Source organism: Nicotiana tabacum, chromosome 2 (assembly GCF_000715075.1).
Source record: "Nicotiana tabacum cultivar K326 chromosome 2, ASM71507v2, whole genome shotgun sequence".
Lineage (NCBI taxonomy): Eukaryota > Viridiplantae > Streptophyta > Magnoliopsida > Solanales > Solanaceae > Nicotiana > Nicotiana tabacum.
The window spans coordinates 13,306,193-13,329,433 of record NC_134081.1 but is presented as its reverse complement, the minus strand read 5'-3'; the positions used below and the strand labels follow the sequence as shown (position 1 = coordinate 13,329,433).

The window sequence follows — 23,241 nt, the reverse complement described above, 5'->3', positions numbered from 1 at the left end:
GGGTTTTCCTTATAAGATTTTTAATGAGGCAGTTAGCAATGCGTATTACTAAATATGTGTATTCTTTTTCCTTCACTAGGATTTTTTCCTACGGGGTTTTTCCTAGTAAGGTTTTAACGAGGCACATTATCTTTTAATGAACATCCAAGGGGGAGTGTTATGAATATATTATATTATGGATGTTCATTTAGTACTCCGTTGTAAAGAAGCTTCCTGAAGAAGTTTATCGATATGAGACTTCGCCATAAATATGTTTATCTATTTAGTACTCTATTGGAAATAAGCTTCCTGAAGAAGCTTATCCTTTCGGTACTCCATTATGGATAAATATTACCCATGATAGAAGATTATCTATATCTGGCATAACAGTTTAGAGCAACAGCTTACAAGCAGCTTACACAGTAGCTTGCAGCAGCAGCTTGCAGTAGCAGCTTGCAGCAGCTTCCTTTCTTCTATAAATAGAGGAGAATTCAGTTCATTATATACATAAGTTTGAAGTTTGAATAATATATCAGTTTCTCTCTATATTTGTCTTTACTTTACAGTCTTTATTTTATAACAGTTACATAAATGATGTTATTTGTCCATGTATTTTTATAAAGAAAATGGCTTCAGAATTTGTTATACTTGCTGTTTATGTTGATGACATAAATCTTGTTGGAACATTTGAGAAGAGCTCCAAAAGGCAATTGAATATCTTAAGAAAGAATTTGAGATGAAAGATCTTGGGAAGACAAAACTTTGTCTTGGTCTGCAAATTGAACATTTAGCAGACGAGATTTTTATCCATCAATCTGCCCATACGGAAAGGGTCTTAAAATGCTTTTACATGGACAAAGCGCACCCATTGAGTACACCAATGGTTGTTCGATCACTTGAAGTGAATAAGGACCCGTTCCGACCTCCAGAAGAGGATGAGGAACTCCTAGGTCCTGAAACACCTTATCTCAGTGCAATTGGTGCACTTATGTATCTTGCTAATGCTACAAGGCCTGACATAGCATTTTCTGTTAATTTACTAGCAAGATATAGCTCTTCTCCTACACGGAGATATTGGAACGGGATTAAGCATATATTGCGATATTTGAAGGGAACTCTTGATATGGGTTTGTTTTATGCTAACAAAGATAGTGCAGATCTTGTTGGTTATGCAGATGCATGTTATTTATCTGATCCCCATAAAGCTAGATCTCAAACCGGGTACGTGTTTACATGTGGAGGTACTATCATATCATAGCGCTCCACAAAATAATCTATTGTTGCTACTTCTTCAAATCATGCTGAAATAATAGCTATTCATGAAGCAAGTAGGGAATGCGTATGGTTAAGATCAATAATTCATTTTATTCGAGAAAAATATAGTTTGGAATGTGAGAAAAGACCCACAATTTTATACGAAGACAATGCTGCATGCATAGCCCAATTGAAGGGAGGATTTATAAAAGGAGATAGAAAGAAGCACATTTCACCAAAATTATTCTACACACACGATCTTTAGAAAAATGGTGACATTGATGTGCAACAAATCCGTTCAAGTGACAATCCGGCAGATTTATTCACCAAATCTTTACCAACTTCAACTTTTGAGAAGATGGTATACAAGATTGGAATGCAGAGACTTAAATATTTGAAACAAGGTTTTCATCAGGGGGAGTAAAATACGGAATGTACTCTTTTTTCCTTATTAAAGTTTTTTTCCCACAGGGTTTTCCTTATAAGGTTTTTAATGAGGCAGTTAGCAATGCGTATTACTAAATATGTGTATTCTTTTTCCTTCACTAGGATTTTTTCCCACGGGATTTTTTCTAGTAAGATTTTAACGAGGCACATTATCTTTTAATGAACATCTAAGGGGGAGTGTTATGAATATATTATATTATGGATGTTCATTTAGTACTCCATTGTAAATAAGCTTCCTGAAGAAGTTTATCGATATGAGACTTCGCCATAAATATGTTTATCTATTTAGTACTCTATTGGAAATAAGCCTCCTGAAGAAGCTTATCCTTTCGGTACTCCATTATGGATAAATATTACCCATGATAGAAGATTATCTATATCTGGCACAACAGTTTAGAGCAGCAGTTTACAAGCAGCTTACACAGCAGCTTGCAGCAGCAACTTCCTTTCTTCTATAAATAGAGGAGAATTCAGTTCATTATGTACATAAGTTTGAAGTTTGAATAATATATCAGTTTCTCTCTATACTTGTCTTTACTTTACATTCTTTATTTTATAACGGTTTGAACATTTTTTAATTTTTTTTGCCAAAAATATTTTTTCCTAAATTTAAAGTATTTGACCAAATTTTTAGTAGAAAAAAGTGCTTTTGAAAGTAGAAAAAGTTTTTGAGAAAAAAAATAATTTCTTTCCAAAAGTACGCTTTTGAGAAAAATACATTTGAAATCACTTTTGAAAAAGTTGGCCAAACAATAATTACTATTCAATAGTACTTTTCAAATTAATTACAAATATAAATTCTTTCTTACTAAAAATATTTTTTTTAAAGCACTTTTAAGAAAAAATATTTTTTAAAATAAGCTAATTTTAAAAGATTGGCCAAACAAGCTATCTTCGGTCTAATATTGATTTTTGTTATTTTTTATTTATTCACAAAATATTAAACTGTAATCTAATGCTTGCAATAACTTATAGAATTTTAGACCGCAGTTTAACATTTTTTTTCACGTAAATAGAACACTACAGTTAAGGTGACTCATAGCACTTGCTAGATTCTTCTAGTGTATGCTATAAGCCTATATATTTGTTTCACTGTCTAAATTCAGAGCTCATCTACATAATTCTAGACTCAATCACTCTACAGTGGTCCATTTTGCTTCAAAGGTCTGACTCTTCCTCCTTTTTTCTTCTTTCAATAATGATTGGTTTTTGTACAGTAATATATTTGAATTTGATTGAGCTTAAGCTGATTTAATGTTACTAATTTTGGTATTTGTAGTTGGGAAATCTTCTGTGATCGGGAATAATGGGGAAATGCTATCCGAGAGTGAGCGAAGAGTATGTAAAAGCAGTAGAGAAATGTAAGAGAAAGCTTAGAGGACTCATTGCTGAGAAAAATTGTGCTCCTATTATCCTCCGATTGGCGTAAGCACTCTCTCTCTCTCTCTCTCTCTCGCCTTTTTAATTGCTTATTGCTAAGAAGAATTGAGATCAACATCGAATATTATTGAGTTGAATTCAACATATTTGACTGTAAATATCGAAAGAGAGGATATGTTGTGGTGTTGATAAGTTTATTTTTCTTTTGTAAAAATTATAAGTGTGCATATCTCTCTCTGTTTTTGATGATTAGAAGTGTTTATATACGGAATCATGTGTGCAATCATAATATTGGATTGCCTCCATTTGTAGACTGCAAATTACAGTGTAATTGGTTCTCGTACTTTCTGATACTTAGATTTCTAGTACTCCCAGTTATTTCTTTTGCTTCGGTTACCTTATTATCTTGACGTTGTTAACACTCTTTGTTATTGCTTCGTTACTATTACTGTATCCATTACTGTATTTTTTTTAATAATGTTGTGACTATGCTTTTACTGAACCAAGAGTTTATCGGAAACAACCTCTGCGTACACACTACCCTTTCCAGATTCCACTTGTGGGATTACATTGTGTTTGTTGTTGTTGTTGTTGTAAATTACAGTGTAATTGGCTAACTAAACTCTAAATGGTTCTATAAGACAATCTTAGTACTAGCCTCACCTTAGATTATCTTAAGAGGAATATTAGAAATTCAATTGTTGATATTGTAATAACTTGCCTTAACGTGTAATTTGATTGTCATTTGTAAAACTGAAAGGTAAGAGAACTTATAATATTGTCCACTAAATTTGAGCACCTTATCCATAGTGGTGGCCTGAAGTGTACTATTACTCGACTTTCAGATGGCATTCAGCAGGGACATATGATGTCAAAACCAAAACTGGAGGTCCATTTGGGACAATCAGGCACCCTGATGAACTTAAACATGGAGCCAACAATGGTCTTGACATTGCTGTTCGACTTTTGGAGCCAATTAAGGAGCAATTTCCAGTCTTATCCTATGCCGACTTTTATCAGGTATTAAAGTTCTTGGACAATGCCAACCTCTGGAGTAAGACACTTCTTTTTGTGTGAATGCATCTAACTGGTCGTCTTTTTTTCCGTCCTAAACTGAAGTTGGCTGGCGTAGTGGCGGTTAAAGTTACGGGAGGCCCTGATATTCCTTTTCACCCAGGGAGACAGGTCAGTAACTTGATTCTCTTTTCTTACTTTTCCAGAAAGTTTGGCTATATAATAAAAGTGTGTTAAAGGATCAATCAGTCTCTTGCTTGGTAGCCAATTTGAAGATGCAATACATGGTTCCATCGTTCTCCTTGTGTTGGTAGCTTACTATTAACTAAGGTTATTTTCGATATCGGTGTAAATGGAGTGTGATCAGATATCTATTAGTCTGTAGACCATGCATATGTGCCATTTATTGTAGACTAATCTTAGTTTGTTCCCATTTATTTGAGAAAAGGGTGAACGGAACCTCAGATTCGCTTCAGCTAGGCTAGTACTCACCTTCTTTGGATAAAAGTTATTTCTCCCTTTAAATGCTTCACTGTCTTCTCCATATATAGACGTGAAAATCGTCTTTTAGGGTTGTGTATGTAATCTTCAATCCTGCCAAGAAATGATTTACTGAAATTGTGACTTTCGAGAAAACTTTGTGGTAATGGTATAATAGGTGAACCTTTTGAAGTCATTTCTGAATGTTGAACCTGAGCTATGGGAACTTGACTAGGATTAGCACCTCATTATGTAGGACTTGGTAACTATTTACTTAGCATTTCTATGTAGTGAAAACAAGATATCGAAACACAAAATTCTTGAAATAGTAAAGAAGAATTTAAAGGGGGAACTGATAAAATAGATTGTACAGACTGCAGAAATTTGCTCTCAACTTGTTAAAAGGCCAATTGAGAGATGTGTGTGTGCCGGGGGGGGGGGGGGAGTTGAAATCATGTCCTTAGGAAAACCAGTAGTGTGCATAATTGCTTATCTAGTTCCAGACTTTTGTGAAGTTAATTTCAGTAGTTGCTGTGTAGAAGAAAATTATACTATTAGAATGCAAGAATTGCTTGTGAACTATCAGGCAAATAGTGCGCTGAGGTTTTCAGTTATTGGTAACTTAGAACTTCCTGTAGTAATTAATCTCATCGGCCAATTAAATTGATAAAATCATTGTTTCGGTTCCAGGACAAGACAGAACCACCTCCAGAAGGCCGCTTGCCTGATGCCACAAAAGGTCACTGCTTGCTTCTTTTACTCTTTCAGTATCTAAAGCTATTCAACCTGCGCAGTGTCCCTGAAAAATCGTGCAACTTTTTTGTTTTCTTCAGGCTCAGACCATCTGAGAGAGGTTTTCGGGCACATGGGGCTGAGTGATAAAGACATTGTTGCTTTATCTGGTGGTCACACTCTGGTAAGCACGGAAAGAATTGATATATATTGCAATCACTCCTTGAAGTTAAGCCTTTAGAAGATGCATTTCCATTGTCTTTGGTCCATAGTATTGTGGTTTCTTGGTTCTTTGATCAGGGAAGGTGCCACAAAGAACGGTCAGGATTTGAGGGAGCATGGACTAACAACCCTCTCATATTTGATAATTCATATTTCAAGTAAGTTTTTGCCTCTCTAGAAATGCCTACTTAACTTTGGCTCCTGAATCCACATATTCCGTTTTCATGCTATTTATGAATTTGCTAGTTATTTTAAGCACAAGAAAAAGTTGCCAGGATTAGTTGTATAACTCGAACGCTAACTTCTTTGAATGCCAGGGAACTCCTGAGTGGAGAGAAAGAAGGTCTTCTCCAGCTACCATCAGACAAAGCACTTCTAGAAGATCCAGTCTTCCGCCCTCTCGTCGAGAAATACGCTGCAGTATGTTGACTGAATCCTAATTGTGTTTTCAGGGCCGTATTTAGCATTTTCTGGTGTTCTTCCCTAATATATAACCATAGTTGAGTCATATTTTTATTAAAAATTAGTTTTATAACTTTGGTTCCATAAGTATAAAGTTGGATGGTCGTCCATGAAATTAACCTCTCTTTTTTCTTGGTATGAACATTTATATGATGATCTTCTCGTCTAATTTGATAACATTATGGCTTTGCTCTAGGATGAAGATGCCTTCTTTTCTGACTATGCTGAAGCTCATTTAAAGCTCTCGGATCTCGGAGCTCGGGTAAGTTTCTTTCTTCTGCCCCCCTAACTAACTAGCAGAAGTCAAAATTTTGACTAAGGAGATTCAAAATATAAATAAATAAACACACGAAAGAGTCAAGGAGATTCAATGTCTATTTTATATACATAAAAATTAATTTTGACCTTGTATATACAATGTAATTTTCGGGCGAAGGCAGTTCGGATGAACCCCTTGCGTCACCCTAGCTCCGCTCTTGGTAGCAATGGCGGAGCCACCTTATAGAAAGGGGTGTCAAATGACACATTCGCGGAAAAAATACACTGTATATGTAGGTAAAAAAAATATTTATATGTATATATACTATGTGTTGACTTCCCTTAATTTTCTGGTATGTTTACTTTTATATATTTTGACACCCCTTAATAAAAATTCTGGCTCTACCACTGCTTGGTAGCTAGTATATTTTTCATGAATTATGATGGAAGTTTGTGAGAAAGCTTTCTTTTATGTGCACCAAATTTCAGGTTTGCAGATTCTACATAAGGTGTGTGAGAAAGATGATCAATGATCTCTGGAGATCAATATCGGTTCTTCCAATTTTTCATTTGTATGGAGTATGTATCAAAACTTTATATATTAAGGTCAAAGACCCAACTTTTCCTATATTATATGGATTGAAGAAAATGGTTGGGCTCTGAGTCTTGTAATCACACGTGATACAATTTTTGTATTGATATGTTGATGTTGGTATAGTCTGTTTATTATAGTTTGATACGACTTGTCCAATTCTGCATTTTCCTATTCTCACCTCTTAGTAGTGATAATTTTGGTGAAAAGTAATACTAGTATATAAATATAATGAATAAAATGTATCTTTTCTTATGTTTAGATAGTACTCGCATATAAATAAAAATGCTTTCTGGTTTCTTTTTCCTCTTTTAGGTGTCTTCAGGTTTAAACTTCAAGTTTAGGTTTACATTATTCTATTGTTAATACAATTCTAGGCAAAATTTAGTTGAAGTCCAATTTCAAATAGCCTAATGCCATTACTTACAAATGGTAAACGGTACCCTCTAGGATTTCATTTTTCTTACTTTTTGGGACAAGGGTTAAAGTGAAAACTTATTAGTTTGGATTTGACAAAATACTAACCAAGTTTTGGTTAACTAAACATCCAAAGAAAATGATCTTATATGAACGGTTGCCGCGATTTAAATAAAAAAATAATCTTACAAAGATCTTATATATTTTATTTATAATCAATCTCACATATTTTTTATTATTGATCTTCCGTATAAATGATCATATAACTAGAAAAACTTATCGTCATACTCGATCGAGTCCATAAAACCAATCAAGTTTAGTGTGATGGAAGAAAAAGATAAACGTTTTTTTGTATGAGTTTCAAAATTGCTAGTATTATTTGGACTTTAGAATATTGTGTTTATACATATACTTCGACATTAAGCAATACATACGTAGAAAAAATGCGGTTCCAAACACAATGCAAATTGGCGTTCCGTTTGAAAGTTGATAAGCTGGTAAAGCAAAAGGCAAATTAAAGAAAAACAAAGAGAAATTTAATTTCTGTAAAGTCATAGGCAAAAAGTTTTCAATCACACACTTTGATACTAAAAGGTAGCAATAAAGTTAAGTCCATCTTAGTGGAAAAGTGCTTAATAATGCAGCGTTATTAACCGTTCTTATCACTTCATTTTCAAAGCATTAGTTGTTATTACGTTCTTGCTTAGAAGTTTCAGTAAATGGGGTAATTTTTTAAAAGAATTTTTTTGCATATGAGAAAGAGATAAGAAATGAAAAAATAGTAAAATTGCACAATTTAATCGCGATTAAGATTTATAAATTAGATAAAAGGTTAAGTGCAGGGAGGATAACTCCACAATTAATACTTTTTCTTGAATGATGATACATACTAAGGATAATTATTGTCAAGATTGAATTTGTTTTGTCTAAATTATTTTTTCCTACCTTGCTTTTCTTTCGATAGTCCGAGGGAGAGCATAGAAATTAAGAATCAATACGATAGAAATTACTTGAATTTATGAACGGACGATTCAAAAAATATACTAGAATTGAATACGATAAAAATTATTTGAAATTCGACAAAAATATTCTTACTCTAATTTTGAGGTGGTGACCTTATTTACTTGATCTCAAAAATCTTATATTTCTGTCAAATAATATAGCCTCGTATAAGCACCATCTGCGCTCCCTTTTCTCCTAATGATAAGCTTTGTTGATAGAAGCTAATTACGATTATAGAGGATTTTATTGACCTTTGCACATAGATTTGATTTGCATTTATATTTAAGTATAAAATAATAAATACTTAATTGGATTGTTTTCGCAATCATTATCAGGTTTTGACCAGATAAAAATCTCTTAGCTATTAAGTATTCAAAAGGCATTGGTAATATTTTTCAAACCTAATTATTATATTTGATAATGGATAATGAGTGATGAGGATAGATTCTTTAAACCACATTAATAACTTATTTTCCTTTTTTTGATTAGTGTAATGTTGAAATATTTACAAGTTCCTCAACTTGCATAATTATGAAAACCACAATTAATTGGGATTGAAGAGTAAAACGAATTTGGTCGAAATAATTCAACATGCAGTTAATCCATATTACAACTTGCCCATATATAATATGTGTGTGTAATGTATATTACGTTGACCTTTCTAAAATTAAGTTCACCTTACGCTGAAATCTATATTGGCTGCGTCTGCGAGCCTGAAATTGCTACCAACTACGGAAGCAGAATTAGAACTTAAAATTTATGAGTTCGGATTCTTAGTTCGTTTAAGTTACTTAATTTTAAATTAATAATTTATATATATTTAATAGTTTTCTTAAGACAAAAATAAAATTTTGATTAAAGCTACTGGATTCGGCCGAACTCATAGTCTGTACTGTTCTAGCTCCGCCCCTGTTCATCCAGCAGTTTGACCACTTGGATTAAAGACTTTTTATAGCCATTTTATGGTTGAATAACATTTGCAGAACTTGCTACTACTATCCGTGTAATAATATTTTGCGTACTTATTTTTTTTCCTGGTTATAACCAAAAATGACAATTTCAAAGACTTTCCCTCGCTTTGACTTTATAATACTAACCTCTCTTTTAGTTTGCAATATTACGCCTACTTTCCTTATTTTGATTTTCTTGTAACTAAGAAATTGAATTAGTCCTTAATTCCTAAGGGATAGAGACCTAAGGGAGAACACAAGAGTCACTCCAACCTATCACCTAATTAAAGACAAGAAAAAAATAAATTTTCACAGCCTTATTTACTAAGAAATTTCATATTTTGAAAAAATTAAGTTGTGGAGCTTATCCTAATAATTAAAGATATTAAAATTGGGTGTACTATAATTTAATGCAAATAACAACCTGCAATCACACTACTTTATGCAGATCAACAAAGAAAGATCTAAAAAGAGATGAAAAAAGAATAATGAGAGGAAACAAATGGCCATGTGTATGTATGCAACTTGTAGGACCCTATATTATTATTATTATTAGATTAATAATAATAATAATAAATTATTATATTGGGTAAGGAATATCTCTTTTTTACATAGTTATGAATAGTCCAACTTAAACCTGCCAATATGTAGGGTCCCATTTGACCTTTTTCTTCTCTTTCAGTAGGCTCAGAAGCAATTACTCCTACAGCTTGTCTTCACATTTTCCTGTCAAAATATTAAGAGAAAAAAAAAAGCAAAAAACTTAACTCTTTATTCTTCGACTTCATTCAAAAAATAGAAAAAAATAAATTCTTCAACTTCAAAAGCGAAAAGAAGTATAACACCTTATAATTAAAAAGTTAATAATATATTTTTGCACTCAAAATTGTGGCCAACGATTAATGAAATAGATGAAAATTAATTGTGATCACTATTACAAAAAAAACTTTTAGTGATTTTTTCTCACTTATTTAAAATTTGATGGATAAGTTGGACCATTTATCACATGAATTCGGTGAAATAATCGAGATACGCACAAGTTGATTTTATTAATATTATAAAAAAGTTTCATTTTTATTTTGGCTGTTAGGCTAAGTACGGGAAAAATAAAATAAAATGTTGAAAATCAAATTTTGCAGTTAATTAAAACACATATATTTTTTATGTCATTTTATATTTTTAATTAATGTTGCAATCGACTGGTCAACAAAAAAATCAAGTAAATGTTTCAGCCTTTCAGGGTCATTATATATATGAATGAAAGCTGTGGACTTTTCAGCACATAAGTCATTACATATGGTAACAGTCAAATCTCTTCATTTTAAGTAGAGTTTGAGAGAGAAAAAAGAAACGAAAATTAGAGTTTGAGTTCGAGCATTGGAATAAGAAAATTATATGGTAAACATTTCTCATTTTAAAGGATCTTATATGATGCGAAATTAATTCGAATCTTTATATTAAATATTAAATAGGAAAGAATTATTTATGATTAGGAATTCAAGTAACAACTCAAGATGACACGTTAGAAATAAGCTTTATGAAAAAAAAAATTACTATATTAAAAAGCAGATCGGTCTATCACCAAGTATTCTGCATTCACATAAGTTCTGGACAAGAATCCGAGGAAAGTAACGTAGATAATTTATCCTAATATAATATTAGTGAATAACTTCACGACTCGAACCTGTAACCTAACTCGTAACCTATATGTCACACGATGCCGTTGCCATTACTCTAAGAGGGTGTTTGGATTGGCTTTTAAGCTTTTTTTTTAGTTTTTTTCAGTGTTTGGCAAAGTTAAAAAGTGCTTAAAATAAGTTAAAAACTGCTTAAAACAATCCAAAAGCAATAAGCAGGGCAACCACAACTTATTATTTTTTGGCTTAAAAATTATTTCTCCCGAAAAATCACTTTTTTCTTAAGCCAATCCAAACAGGCTCTAAGATTCTCCTTAAAAGAAAAACATAAGTGATAGAAAGTAGATAAACATAAGCAGGAAAAAGAAAGAAAGATAGAAAGTAGTGCCCTGACAAGTGATAATGCTTCCAACAAACTTAACTTAGCAGTGTTAGACTCCTTCCCACACTCAAAAAACTCCATTTTTAACATTTCATCAAATATTTTTGCACTTTCTCTTTCAACATTTACTCAATTTGTTTAAGTAGTAAAAACATTCCTTTTCTCTCTCTTCCACTCCAGAAACATATGGCAATCATTTAATTATGTGGTTCATTTATTAAATCTTATTATGTGTCAGTGAAACTTAGTTTTTCCCATTTTTCATTTTCATTTCTTTGATAGTATATGCTCTCAACTTTTTAGCTCAGTCTTTTTTGATGTTCCCATTTTCATAGTTTTGTTCCCCTTTTCATCAAAGAACAAGATTAGAGTAAATGGAGAGTAGATTTTTTATCTTCTTTTTTTGGTTTCTTTTTCTTCTCATAAATGGTAGCCAAGCACAACCAGGTACTCTTCTGCTTAAATCTGTCTGCTTTTTTTTAGAAATATTAACTTAATATGTGTTCTGGGTTTCTAGATTTACTTGTTCTTTACAGTTACATAGTTCTTGTTATGTTTTTGCTGCTTTGGGTTGTACTTTTGTTAAAAAAATTTGTTCTGATTTTTTTTTTGTTTTATTTTATTTAAAAGGTCTGTTCTTTATGTTCATCTTGTACTCTGATGTAGTATATCTGCTGCAAGATGTGATTTTAGAAGCATTTAATCCTATTGTTTTTTTTTATGATACACAATGCATATACATACATATATATATATATATATATATATATATATATATATATATATATATATATATATATATATATATATATATATATATATATATATATATATATATATATATATATATATATATATATATATATATATATATATATATATATATATATATATATATAGTATACATAGTATAATCTTTTTTATTACTCAGTGTAATTTTTCGATCAAGCGTGTCCAATTAAATACCCTTCACTCTATGTGGCTATGCCATCGATACATACATACATAATTGACCACAGAAAAGGTGTGTCGGAATAGTAGAATTTTGTTCACCCTTAATAAGAGGTCTGGGGATGAAGTCCTCTTCGGTAGGGAGCGCTGAAACCCCCCACAGTGGGCTTTCTATGGCACGATTCCAGATTAGTATGCCAGTAGGTTCTAGACACTGGATGCTTGAAGAAAAAAGAAACATATATATGTATACATATGTGTGTGTGCGTGAGAAAGAGAGAGAGTGGGGGGGGGGGGTATCTATTGCTGTTTATGGTGGTGCTTTTTAAAAAATCAGTACTATTTGTTAAGGTCGTTAATTAAATTTGAAAAGGAAAATGGGGAAAACAAATTGAAGAGTAGGAGAAGTGGAGCGCTTCCACTCTCTATGATATCTCCATAAAAGGAACTCTAATTGAAAAACTGACTTAGAGCAAAAAATTCTATTTTTTGGAGGATAGATTTTAAGACTATGTTGAATAGCATTGCCATTGACAGAAATTGAACTTAACTTGCTACAAATGCAAGAAATATTCCTGATCCCTATATTTAGATTGTTACATGTAAAAGACTAAGCAGTTCTCATTCTTTAATAAAGCTTTACGTATGGGTGTGAAAGTTGGTGGAAATATATTCATGCACTGCTGATAGATTTCAAACTGTGAAACAGGTTTTATAAGTTTAGATTGCGGAGGTAAAGACAACTTCACAGATGAACTTGGTCTCGAATGGATTCCTGATACTCAAATGATAAGTGGAGATATAGCTAATATATCTGTATTAAATGAGACGAGGACACAGTATATGACCTTGAGATACTTTCCAGCCGATAACAGAAAGTATTGCTATACACTTGATGTGATTCCCAGGAACAGGTACCTTGTAAGAGCAACTTTTCTATATGGAAACTTTGATAACAACAATTTCTACCCAAAGTTTGACATCTCACTTGGCGCAACTCGTTGGGCTACAATAGTTATTTCTGATGCTAATACAATGGAGTACCAAGAGTTAATATTTCTAGCCACAGACCCTTCAATAAGTGTCTGTTTATCCAATGCAACTACTGGGCAGCCCTTCATCTCTACACTTGAGCTCCGACGTTTTAATGGTTCAATATATATGAATGAATTTGAAAATGATTTTTTCATGAGTGTCTCCGCAAGGATAAATTTTGGTGCAGAGAGTGATGATCCTGTAAGGTATGTTTCAGTTACTGTTACAGCTTCCAAATCGTTGTTTTTTCATGTTCTTAAATATACACTTAGAATATGACAGCTATTGACTTCTTTGAATTGAAATAAACGTGTGCTTAGGCTCTGTCCGTAGCATGATCTTTTCTTATGGCTTATCGTAATCTGCCCTTAATGTCCTTGTTCTTGTAGGTACCCTGATGACCCATTCGATAGAATATGGGCGTCTGACACCATAAAAAAAGCCAATTACCTTGTTGATGTTGCTGCTGGCACCGAAAGAGTTTCAACCAAAATGCCAATTGATGTCAATACTGTAAATGGTGAAATGCCTCCTCAGAAAGCAATGCAGACTGCTGTAGTAGGAAGAAATGGCTCGTTAACTTATCGTCTGAATCTCGATGGTTTCCCTGGTTTTGGATGGGCGTTTGTCTATTTTGCCGAAATTGAGGATTTGGATCCCAGTGATACTAGGAAATTTCGGTTGGTCCTCCCTGGAGATCCTGATATCAGCAAGCTTGTTGTTAATATCCAAGAGAATGCACATGGGAAATATCGTTTATATGAGCCAGGCTATTTCAACTTGTCCTTACCCTTTGTGTTATCTTTTCGTTTTGGAAAGACAGGTGACTCCACCATGGGGCCCCTCTTGAATGCTATGGAAATAAACAGATATGTGAAGAGAACTGGCGGCTCTTTAGATGGTAAAACAATGTCTTTCTTTGAGCACCTTTGTTTCGTATGTTTCAAGATCTAATTTGGTATGTCCATTACTCTTTTCCATGAGTTGCAGGACCAGTTATTTCCAGTTTAATTTCGCGTTACTCTTCTGCCAATTGGACAAACGAAGGTGGTGACCCATGCTTACCAGTCCCATGGTCCTGGATCCGTTGTGACTCAGATATCTTACCAAGAATAACATCAATGTAGAGTTCATTAATTTTATCTTCTTTATGCTAAGTTTCACACATTCAACTTTCTGCACCTTTCTTATGGAAGAAGTCTTGTAATTAAATTTCTACTTTCTACTTGGCATCACCCTTTCAACCTGAACCTGTGAGCTAATGCTTCATCACTGTCACCTTTGGCAGTAAATTGTCTGGAAAAATTTTGACTGGAAATATTCCGCCGGAGTTGACAAAGTTGAGCGGCTTAGTTGAGCTGTAAGTCCAAAGATAATTCTTTCAAATGTTCCTTACACCATCTGCAGAGGCTCCTTGCTTCGTTTTCTGCTGCATTGTAATCATTATGCACCAATGTTCCTACTGCAGTTGGCTGGATGGGAATTCACTGACTGGTCCAATACCTGATTTAAGTGGATGTCCAAACTTGCAGATAATGTGAATCAAAATTCTTCTTTCAATTCCTTCTTTTGCTATCCTTTTTAAGCAGATTGAGTTGTGAATCTCATCATAATGCTTCTTGCAGACATCTTGAGAACAATCAGTTAAGTGGAGAGCTTCCTTCCTCCTTAGAAGGCCTAACAAGTTTGAAAGAACTGTAAGCTGCAGAATCATCTTCGTGGATAAATGTTAAAAAGATTTTGCTCCGCTTGCATTTTCTTTCTCTTATTTTAGTTTTGCAGTCAAAAGTATTACCTCTAAGGAAAGTTTTCTTCTCTTAATGAAAATTATGATTGCAGGTATGTTCAGAACAACAGGTTAACTGGAAGCGTGCCATCTGGTCTTCTCAATAATGGTGTCATTTTGAAGTGGGTATCATTTCTGTGCCAAGTGTTTTGTTTCTGAGGTTACTTCTTGTATCTTATGATGATGCATAGGCCGTGTACCATAGTAGATTTGAGGTTGAGTTTATTTTTTATCGTACTATAGACCTAAAAAGCTAAAACTTCAAATATTGGATTGAGGTGAGTCTAAATGGAGCTACATGGATAACAGGATTCATATAGCTAACTCCGACTAGTTCGGGATTGAGGCGTAGTTGTTGTTATATGTTGCCACTTGCCAGTCTTATGCAATATCTTACAGTGAGGTGCAAATGAGAAAAATCCTAACTATTTCACAGAATGAATCTAGCTCGTGGTTCTTATTTGAGTGACTCTATTGGCCGTGCATACAAAGTGTCTTCAGCAACTAAAAGTTTTAGTTACTAGGCTCTGCTCACTGCTCTATAATTTCCATGTCGAAATCACAAGTCTTTAGTTCCACTGATAATCATGCTGCCTTTAAATTTTTTTTTTTTTTTTTGAAAGAAAATGTTTTCTGTTTCTTTACTAAATCTGCTGAAATTTCTGCATTCTCCTCAGCTACACTGGAAACACTAATCTTCGCAAAGAGGACAGCAATCACAGCCGTAAGAAAATCATCATCGGATCAACAGTTGGGGCTTCCGCTCTTCTTCTTGCTACTGTTGCCTCTTGCATACTATTGCAAAAAGGAAAAAAAAGCTCTCCTAAGCAAGGTGTGATGCAATACTTAATTATGTCATATTCCTAATGCATAAAAAATATTGGTGGGACTCACATTATATATCTGTTTCTATTTTAGGCCGTCTCGAACAGAATTTACCTCCTCAAAGGTTTGTCTCTTCCTTTGGGGATGCTGCAACAGAAGCAGCACACTGCTTTACATTAGCTGAACTTGAAGAAGCAACCAGGAACTTTGAAAGAAAGGTTGGATCAGGGGGATTTGGAGTTGTATACTATGGGAAATTGAAGGATGGGAAGGAAATTGCTGTCAAAGTTCTTACAAATAATTCCTTTCAAGGGAAGCGAGAGTTCTCAAATGAGGTAAGTAGGTGGATGTTCTTACTATATTCTAGAAGCTTGTTTACACTTTGTGACATTTAAAGGAATAAGAATAAAGATGGAACTGCAGTTTTAGTCCTCAATTTGAAGTCTAGCTATTTTAAATAGTGAGGGAAACGACTTGAAGGAGTCATTTGACGTTAAATTAGTAAGTCTTGAAGAAACGAAATTGTTTATATTCGTTACTGATACCAATCTAAGCTATTATCAAGTTTGCCTGTTTGCTTGGTGAATCGGCATAAGCATGGTCTTAAATGTTGAATACTTACTTCGAGGCTAAAAACCCATTATTATTTGTATAATCTTTGTGAGGAAAATGTAAGTGTCTTTACCATGACACTAATTCTTTTCTACTTTTTATAACCGATGAATCCATTGTTTTAGTTTTGAAACTCGGGGATAATGGGCCCACTCCTCTACCTGTTTTCACTTAAATACCTAACTTTGCTTCTCCCTTGCTCCTCTGTTGTACTACCTTTGCCGTTGAACTGAAGCCCTGGGGCTACCATGAAACTTGTGTTTATTTTTGTTTTTCAAGTCTGCATAGCATCTCAGTGTTATTTGGCAAATCACATAAAACCCAACTCCATATTAGCAATATATGAAATATGTATGAACGGACGAAGAAAGAGAATATTCTACTTAAATCGAAATGAATTGCTTGAGCTGCTAAAGTGAGCGGGGCTAAAAATAATTGGATGCCTGCAAAAGGAGGCTTTGTTGGTTAGAGGAATTTTTTTCATTTTTTACTTATAAACAGTAAAAGTTGCATAATTTCTAACGGATTAATTCAACGCCAGAGGATACTTTCTCAGCAGTGCGTTTTCACACTCATCAAGGGTGTGTTTGGTATGAAGGAAAAAAATTTCCATGGGAAATATTTTCTTGGAAAATAAATGATTTTCTTATTTTCTGGTGATTGGTTGCTTGGCAAAGAATATTTTTTGGAAAACATATAATCTAGGCAAATATTACAGGAGATGAAAGAGGCGAGGGCAGGGGGATGAGCGGGGCAGTGGGAGTCTGAGAGCCGGCGGAGGAGGGGTGTGGATTGGGGGTTGAGGGTTGGGGCGGGGAAGGTTGAAAGAAAGTTTTGGAAAATGTTTTCCTTCCTCTTGGTGGGAAATCATTTTCCTCCATTTGAAAGAAAATGAGTTCAACAACAACACAACCCAGTAAAATCTCACTAGTGGGGTCTGGGGAGGGTAGAGTGTACGCAGACCTTTATTCTACCCTGGAAGGGTAGAGAGGCTGTTTTCGGGAGACCCCCGGCTCAACAGAAAAGGCAATAATATCAGAAAAGAATAAAGGAATAGATCCGTAACAACAAAAGAAACTAGAAAAATAATATCAGCATCGTAAGAGACAACAAATAAGTGGAAGGACAATAACACAATACTATGCTATGTTATTCGGACTCTTCAAAAATGTTGTTGGGTGTGTGTCGGATCCTCCAAATTTAGTGCATTTTTGAAGGATCCGACACGGGTGCGGCAACACTTTTGGAGAGTCCGAGCAACATAGATACTATGCAAAACAAAACAAAAAATAGTGTGAACACAACATAAACCGCTAGCAGTTCTAGACAAAACTTATCAGTCTATTTGGTACAAAGAGGAAAAAAGCTCGACTGCCCCCTAGCCCACAACTGTAATGCTCGACCTCTACACGTTTCTATCAAGAGCCATGCCCTCAGAAATCTGAAGCCGCGCCATGCCCTGCCTGATCACCTCGTCCCAATACTTCTTAGGCCGCCCTCTACCTCCTCGTACCTGCCAAAGCCAATCGCTCACACCTCCTAACTGGGGCATCTAGGCTTCTCCTTCGCACGTGTCCGAACCATCTAAGCCTCGCTTCCCGCATCTTGTCGTCCATGGGAGCAACGCCTACCCTCTCCCGAATGTCTTCTTTCCTAAATCTTATCCAGTCTAGTATGCCCGCATATCCATCTCAACATACTCATTTCAGCTACTTTCATCTTCTGGATATGTGAATTCTTGACTGGCCAACACTCAACCCCATACAACATGGTCGATCTAACCACCGCTCTGTAGAACTTACCTTTAAGTTTCAGTAGCACATTCTTGTCACACAGGACTTCAGACGCTAACCGCCATTTCATCCACCTCACCCCAATACGGTGCGTGACATCCTTGTCGATCTCCCCATTTCTCTAGATAATTGACCCTAGGTACTTGAAACTCTCTCTTGGGGATGACTTGTGAGTCGAGCCTCACTTTCACGTCCGCTTCCCCCGTCACCCCGCTGAACTTACACTCCGGATATTCCGTTTTAGTCCTACTCAACTTGAAACCTTTGGACTCAAGAGTTTGCCTCCATACCTCCGGTCTCTCATTAACGCCGCCTCGCGTCTCATTAATCAGAACTATATCATCAACAAACAATATGCACCTCTCCTTGAAAATGGTGTGTTAGGGCGTCCATCACCAGGGCAAATAAGAACGGGTTGAGCGGAGATCCTTGGTGTAACCCCATAACCACCGGAAAAAGCTCTGAGTCGCCTCGGCCTCCCGCAGTCCTAACCCGAGTCTTAGCTCCATCATACATATCCTTTATCGCTCTAATGTACGCTACCGGCACACCTTTCACCTCCAGGCATCTCCAAAGAACGTCCCTAGGGACCTTGTCATACGCCTTCTCTAGGTCAATAAACACCATGTGCATAAGGAAAATGAGTTCATAAGGAAAATATCTTCCAAAACATTTAAGCCAACAAAATATGGGAAAATTGAAAATTATTTTCCAGAAAATATTTTCCTTCATGCCAAACACATCTCAAATGTAAATTCGATAAAAGCTTGCAGGCCATCTGAACCTGCTTTCATGACCAGCAATGGACTAGAACCTGATTAATTTTTTTGCGCACTGCTGCAATTTCTTTCTTTTCCTTTACATGGTGCAATTTTGGATCTGATGCAAATTAGAACAACCATTTCCAGTTTATATGTGGCAAAATTAGAGTTTCCATTCTTATTGAGGGTTTTACTTCATGGAAGAATGAGTACAGTGTCACTGGTTACTTAAAATGTGAATGCATGATATTTGACACAGGTAGCTCTGCTTTCAAGAATACATCACAGAAACATGCAAAATTAGAGTTTCCATTCTTATTGAGGGTTTTACTTCATGGAAGAATGAGTACAGTGTCACTGGTTACTTAAAATGTGAATGCATGATATTTGACACAGGTAGCTCTGCTTTCAAGAATACATCACAGAAACCTCGTACAGTTTTTGGGATTTTGCCAGGAAGATGGGAAGAGTATCCTTGTGTATGAATTCATGCATAATGGAACTCTTAAAGAACATCTCTATGGTAATTTTATCTGTCACTTTAATTACAGTAAGTTCTAAAAACTGGATCATGCTCAATGTGTATAAACACCGGCAGGTCCTCAATTACCTGATCGGAGTATTAATTGGATCAGGCGCCTTGAGATTGCTGAAGATGCTGCAAAAGGTTGGTGAGAAAGGAAGAGTGTTTTTTTTGGGGGGGGATTAGAAGAGAAGCATCGTCTTTCTAATTTGTGTTACTATGTTTTGTTTCAGGAATTGAATATCTTCACACGGGATGTGTTCCGTCCATCATCCACAGAGATGTGAAAACTAGCAACATTCTGCTTGACAAGAATATGAGAGCAAAAGTTTCAGATTTTGGTCTGTCCAAACTTGCAGTAGATGGAGCCTCTCATGTGTCGAGCATAGTCCGCGGAACTGTAGGATATCTCGATCCAGAGTATGCATTCTTCTCTGGAATATTGAACTTTTTATTTACTGTACAAGGCCAATCATCAACCGCATGTTATTTTATGAATATCAAATAATGCGAATAAAGCTAGTGCTAACATTAACCTTTCCCAACTTGAGTTATACACAAGTTGCAAAGCTGTGGGGAAAAGCAAATCACTGGACTATATGAGAAGTTTCCCCATAGCACAAGCCAATCTTCTAGCAGTTTTATCTTCACCCTCTAAAAAGGCCGAATATAAAGGACATGTTCCAGAACTGCGACATCCTATGGAAAGGGCCTTGGTTGTAGTATGCTTTATTTATTTGGTTCTCAATTCCTACATTGTCATACAACTCTAACCAGATTTTTCTTCCATTATGTTCGTCCGTTTCCTCAATAGTAATAAAATTCGTTTGTAGTAAATCTAATGATAATTACAGAAAATGACTTTGTGCACAATCTCCTTTCCAGGAGTATCGACAATTGATGCACCACCTTCTCTTTGTGAAAGTTTTGGTTTCCTTCTCAATAATTTCATGTGGAATTCAATGATTTAAATAAAAGAAAAAGAAATAAATCCTGATAAGAAAATGTAGAATTGTTAAAACTTGCTGCTATGCTCTTTCTACCAAAACTATTTTGAATGCTTATGAATTCTACCTGCAGTTAGGTGGCTAATGCCTCTCACAAATTGTCTTCCCCTAATAAGTCATATGCTCTTAATGACTTGTATATTGACTCTTTTAATCCAACTTCTACACAGATATTACATTTCGCAGCAGTTGACGGACAAAAGTGACGTTTACAGTTTTGGCGTCATTCTCTTGGAGCTAATATCTGGTCAAGAAGCAATTTCTAATGAAAAATTTGGTTTGAATTGCCGCAATATAGTCCAATGGGTAAGATCATTTATTGACTTATATGCACTATCTTTTATTACAATATGCTAGTGAATCATCACCTTAATACTTTCTCCCTTTAAGATAAGTTGCTGCTATCTTCTACTTCTTAAAAAAGGGGGGGGAGGGGAGCCCGATGCACAAAAGCATCCCACATTCACGCATCGTCCAGGGAGTAGATAGCCTACCTTAATGCAAGAATTCTTGGCTGCTTCCATGACTTGAACCCATTACCTATAGGTCACAGAGACAACTTTAGTGTTACTCCAAGGCTCCCCTTCTAGCTTCTGCTTTTTAAATCAGTCCTATATTACCTTATCATTAATGATTTCTTCTGTTTCTCTCCTCTAGGTTTTTAATGATTTAGTTAGAATATCGGAATAATTTGCATTAATACTCGATGTATTATGGGAAATAATTTATACATTGAACCATGCTATATAGTTGGTACTCCTGCATTTACTGGACTGATTCTAATATTTTCTGCTTCTAATCGTCTAGGCAAAACTACACATAGAAAGTGGGGATATTCAGGGTATTATCGACCCCGCTCTACACAACGACTATGATATCCAATCAATTTGGAAGATAGCTGAGAAAGCTTTGATGTGTGTCCAACCCCATGGGAGCATGAGACCGTCGATCTCAGAAGTTATTAAGGAAATCCAGGATGCAATTGCAATCGAAAAAGGCGCAGAAGCAGTAAGGGAAGGTAGTTCAGATGATATATCCAGGCATTCGATGCATTCGTCCCTTCACGCGGGCTCAATGGACCTAGGTGCAAGTGACCATTACTTGTCCATTGATGAGTCTATCACGAGACCAACAGCTCGATGATAGGCAAGTTTTTCTTATGCTGTGTAAAGGCAAGCTTTTTTAGGCCTTTGTTAATGTTACATTTTTGACTAGTGAACCAAGAGAAAAAAGTGTAAGCAATTGTACAAGAAAATGCCTGCTTCTATCTGCCCTTCTGGTAGAAATTCCTCTTCTTTCTGTTTTTGGGGTCGCTCTTCTTATCTGCCATACCCCCAATCCTCCTTCATACGAAGGCATCATAACATATACATCAAATCAAGATCAAACAAAAAGATTCTCCATTCCATTTGAGTGGCTGCAGACTTGACTAAGGGCCTGCACCTCTGGTTTCCTTCAAATTACTGATACATCCATTTCATTAGGAATTAATGATTTTTTACAATACCTTATAGGGGATAACTAGTTCAAGAACCAAATCACATGAATCTGTGTTTCCCTAATATGTGTGTACCTGTTTACACCCACATGTATGATATAGGAATAGTTCAATGAAGGTCAAATACATAAATGGCCCCTTAAACTTGGCATCAATTTTCATTTAGACACCTCAATTGAGGTTTGTCTCCATTAGACACTCTAACTTCAATCAATCTGTACCTATTAAATATCTCAGAGACTAGCCAGTGCAAGAAAAATATGCGTGAAGTTCACACGCGCTGAAATGGCAAAAATAACGAATGAAAATATGTCACGTAGATTTGAGTTCAAAAAAATGTTGGAGCTGTGCTCCCACCCCCCGCCCCCACCTCACTATTCCGGCAAATTCTTACAGTTTTCTTGCTCAAAACAATATCTTTGTCATTACAGAGAAGGCGATCAAATCAATCTATGATAAACAGAGAAAAGCTGCGGAAACCCCTAGAAATATTTGTTGAGATTGAAGGAAAAATAATTTGGTCTAATAAAGTTGGTGTCTCCGGTCGCCATATCAACCAAAAAGAGCATTATCAATAAAGATAAGTCAATCCCATTGAATATCTCTTTAGTTTTTAAGGACTCAAATTTATCAATTATATACATCCTGAAATAAATGGGGACCTGGTTGTTATGTTATCAAGAATGGTTTTAGAAATTTTGTGCGTTGGATCTGTGAACGATGGTGGACGAGAAGAGGTAGGTGAGAGGGACGGTAGTGTTAGCGAGGCAGTAATGGAGGTAGGTGAGGTCAATGGCAAAAATGGTGGGGCAGTGGTGGAGTTAAAATGGAACATATCAATGAAGGGTTTCACGGCGTTGGAGGAATAACAATGGTAACGTTTGAAAGTCTTGATGAGACGCCGAATTTCCCTGGCAGCCAGAACTTTAAAAGTAGGGTCACTGGAATTGGCGCCGACGACTTCAATGGTGGTGGTGTGGTTGGTTTATCTCTCACATCCACGGAGAAAGACGCTTGATTAATAAGAGAGAAACCATGGGCACCTGTGCTTTGAAGGATCGAAGGGAAAAAAGGGTTCATGTGGTTTTAATGAAGGTGATGACTGTAAAAATGGTGAAGGTGGAGAGATTGCTTGAGGGGGGAGAGAGAGGGACGAAGGAGAGAGAAAACACTTAAAATACAAAAATCTTACCTTTTCACGCTCTTAGAGAAAGTGTGGAGCACGCACTTTGCCACATAAGT

At 35.4% G+C, this 23,241-nt stretch overlaps 2 protein-coding genes across 3 annotated transcripts; both read left to right on the top strand.

The window, feature by feature from the left end:
- The first annotated feature begins 2,705 nt into the window (after positions 1-2,705).
- On the top strand, positions 2,706-6,967 carry LOC107774730 (L-ascorbate peroxidase 2, cytosolic). The gene is made up of 10 exons (XM_016594366.2): positions 2,706-2,844; positions 2,960-3,105; positions 3,906-4,080; positions 4,180-4,245; positions 5,245-5,293; positions 5,388-5,470; positions 5,587-5,666; positions 5,826-5,928; positions 6,167-6,232; positions 6,718-6,967. The coding sequence occupies exons 2-10, from the start codon at positions 2,987-2,989 to the stop codon at positions 6,889-6,891; spliced, it is 915 nt and encodes a 304-aa protein (XP_016449852.1). The 5' UTR covers positions 2,706-2,844; positions 2,960-2,986; the 3' UTR covers positions 6,892-6,967.
- Positions 6,968-11,169: 4,202 nt separating this feature from the next.
- LOC107774731 (putative LRR receptor-like serine/threonine-protein kinase At1g67720) lies at positions 11,170-21,787 on the top strand. 2 transcript variants are annotated; one of them, XM_016594367.2, is made up of 15 exons: positions 11,170-11,655; positions 12,869-13,400; positions 13,584-14,095; positions 14,185-14,317; positions 14,483-14,554; positions 14,663-14,731; positions 14,820-14,891; positions 15,034-15,102; positions 15,658-15,812; positions 15,899-16,140; positions 19,368-19,494; positions 19,570-19,638; positions 19,728-19,914; positions 20,672-20,807; positions 21,309-21,787. In XM_016594367.2, the coding sequence occupies exons 1-15, from the start codon at positions 11,583-11,585 to the stop codon at positions 21,642-21,644; spliced, it is 2,784 nt and encodes a 927-aa protein (XP_016449853.2). In that variant the 5' UTR covers positions 11,170-11,582; the 3' UTR covers positions 21,645-21,787. The 2 variants fall into 2 exon arrangements, with proteins under 2 accessions (XP_016449853.2, XP_075087071.1); XM_075230970.1 differs by having other exon boundaries at positions 15,899-16,144; positions 19,372-19,494.
- Positions 21,788-23,241: the final 1,454 nt, after the last annotated feature.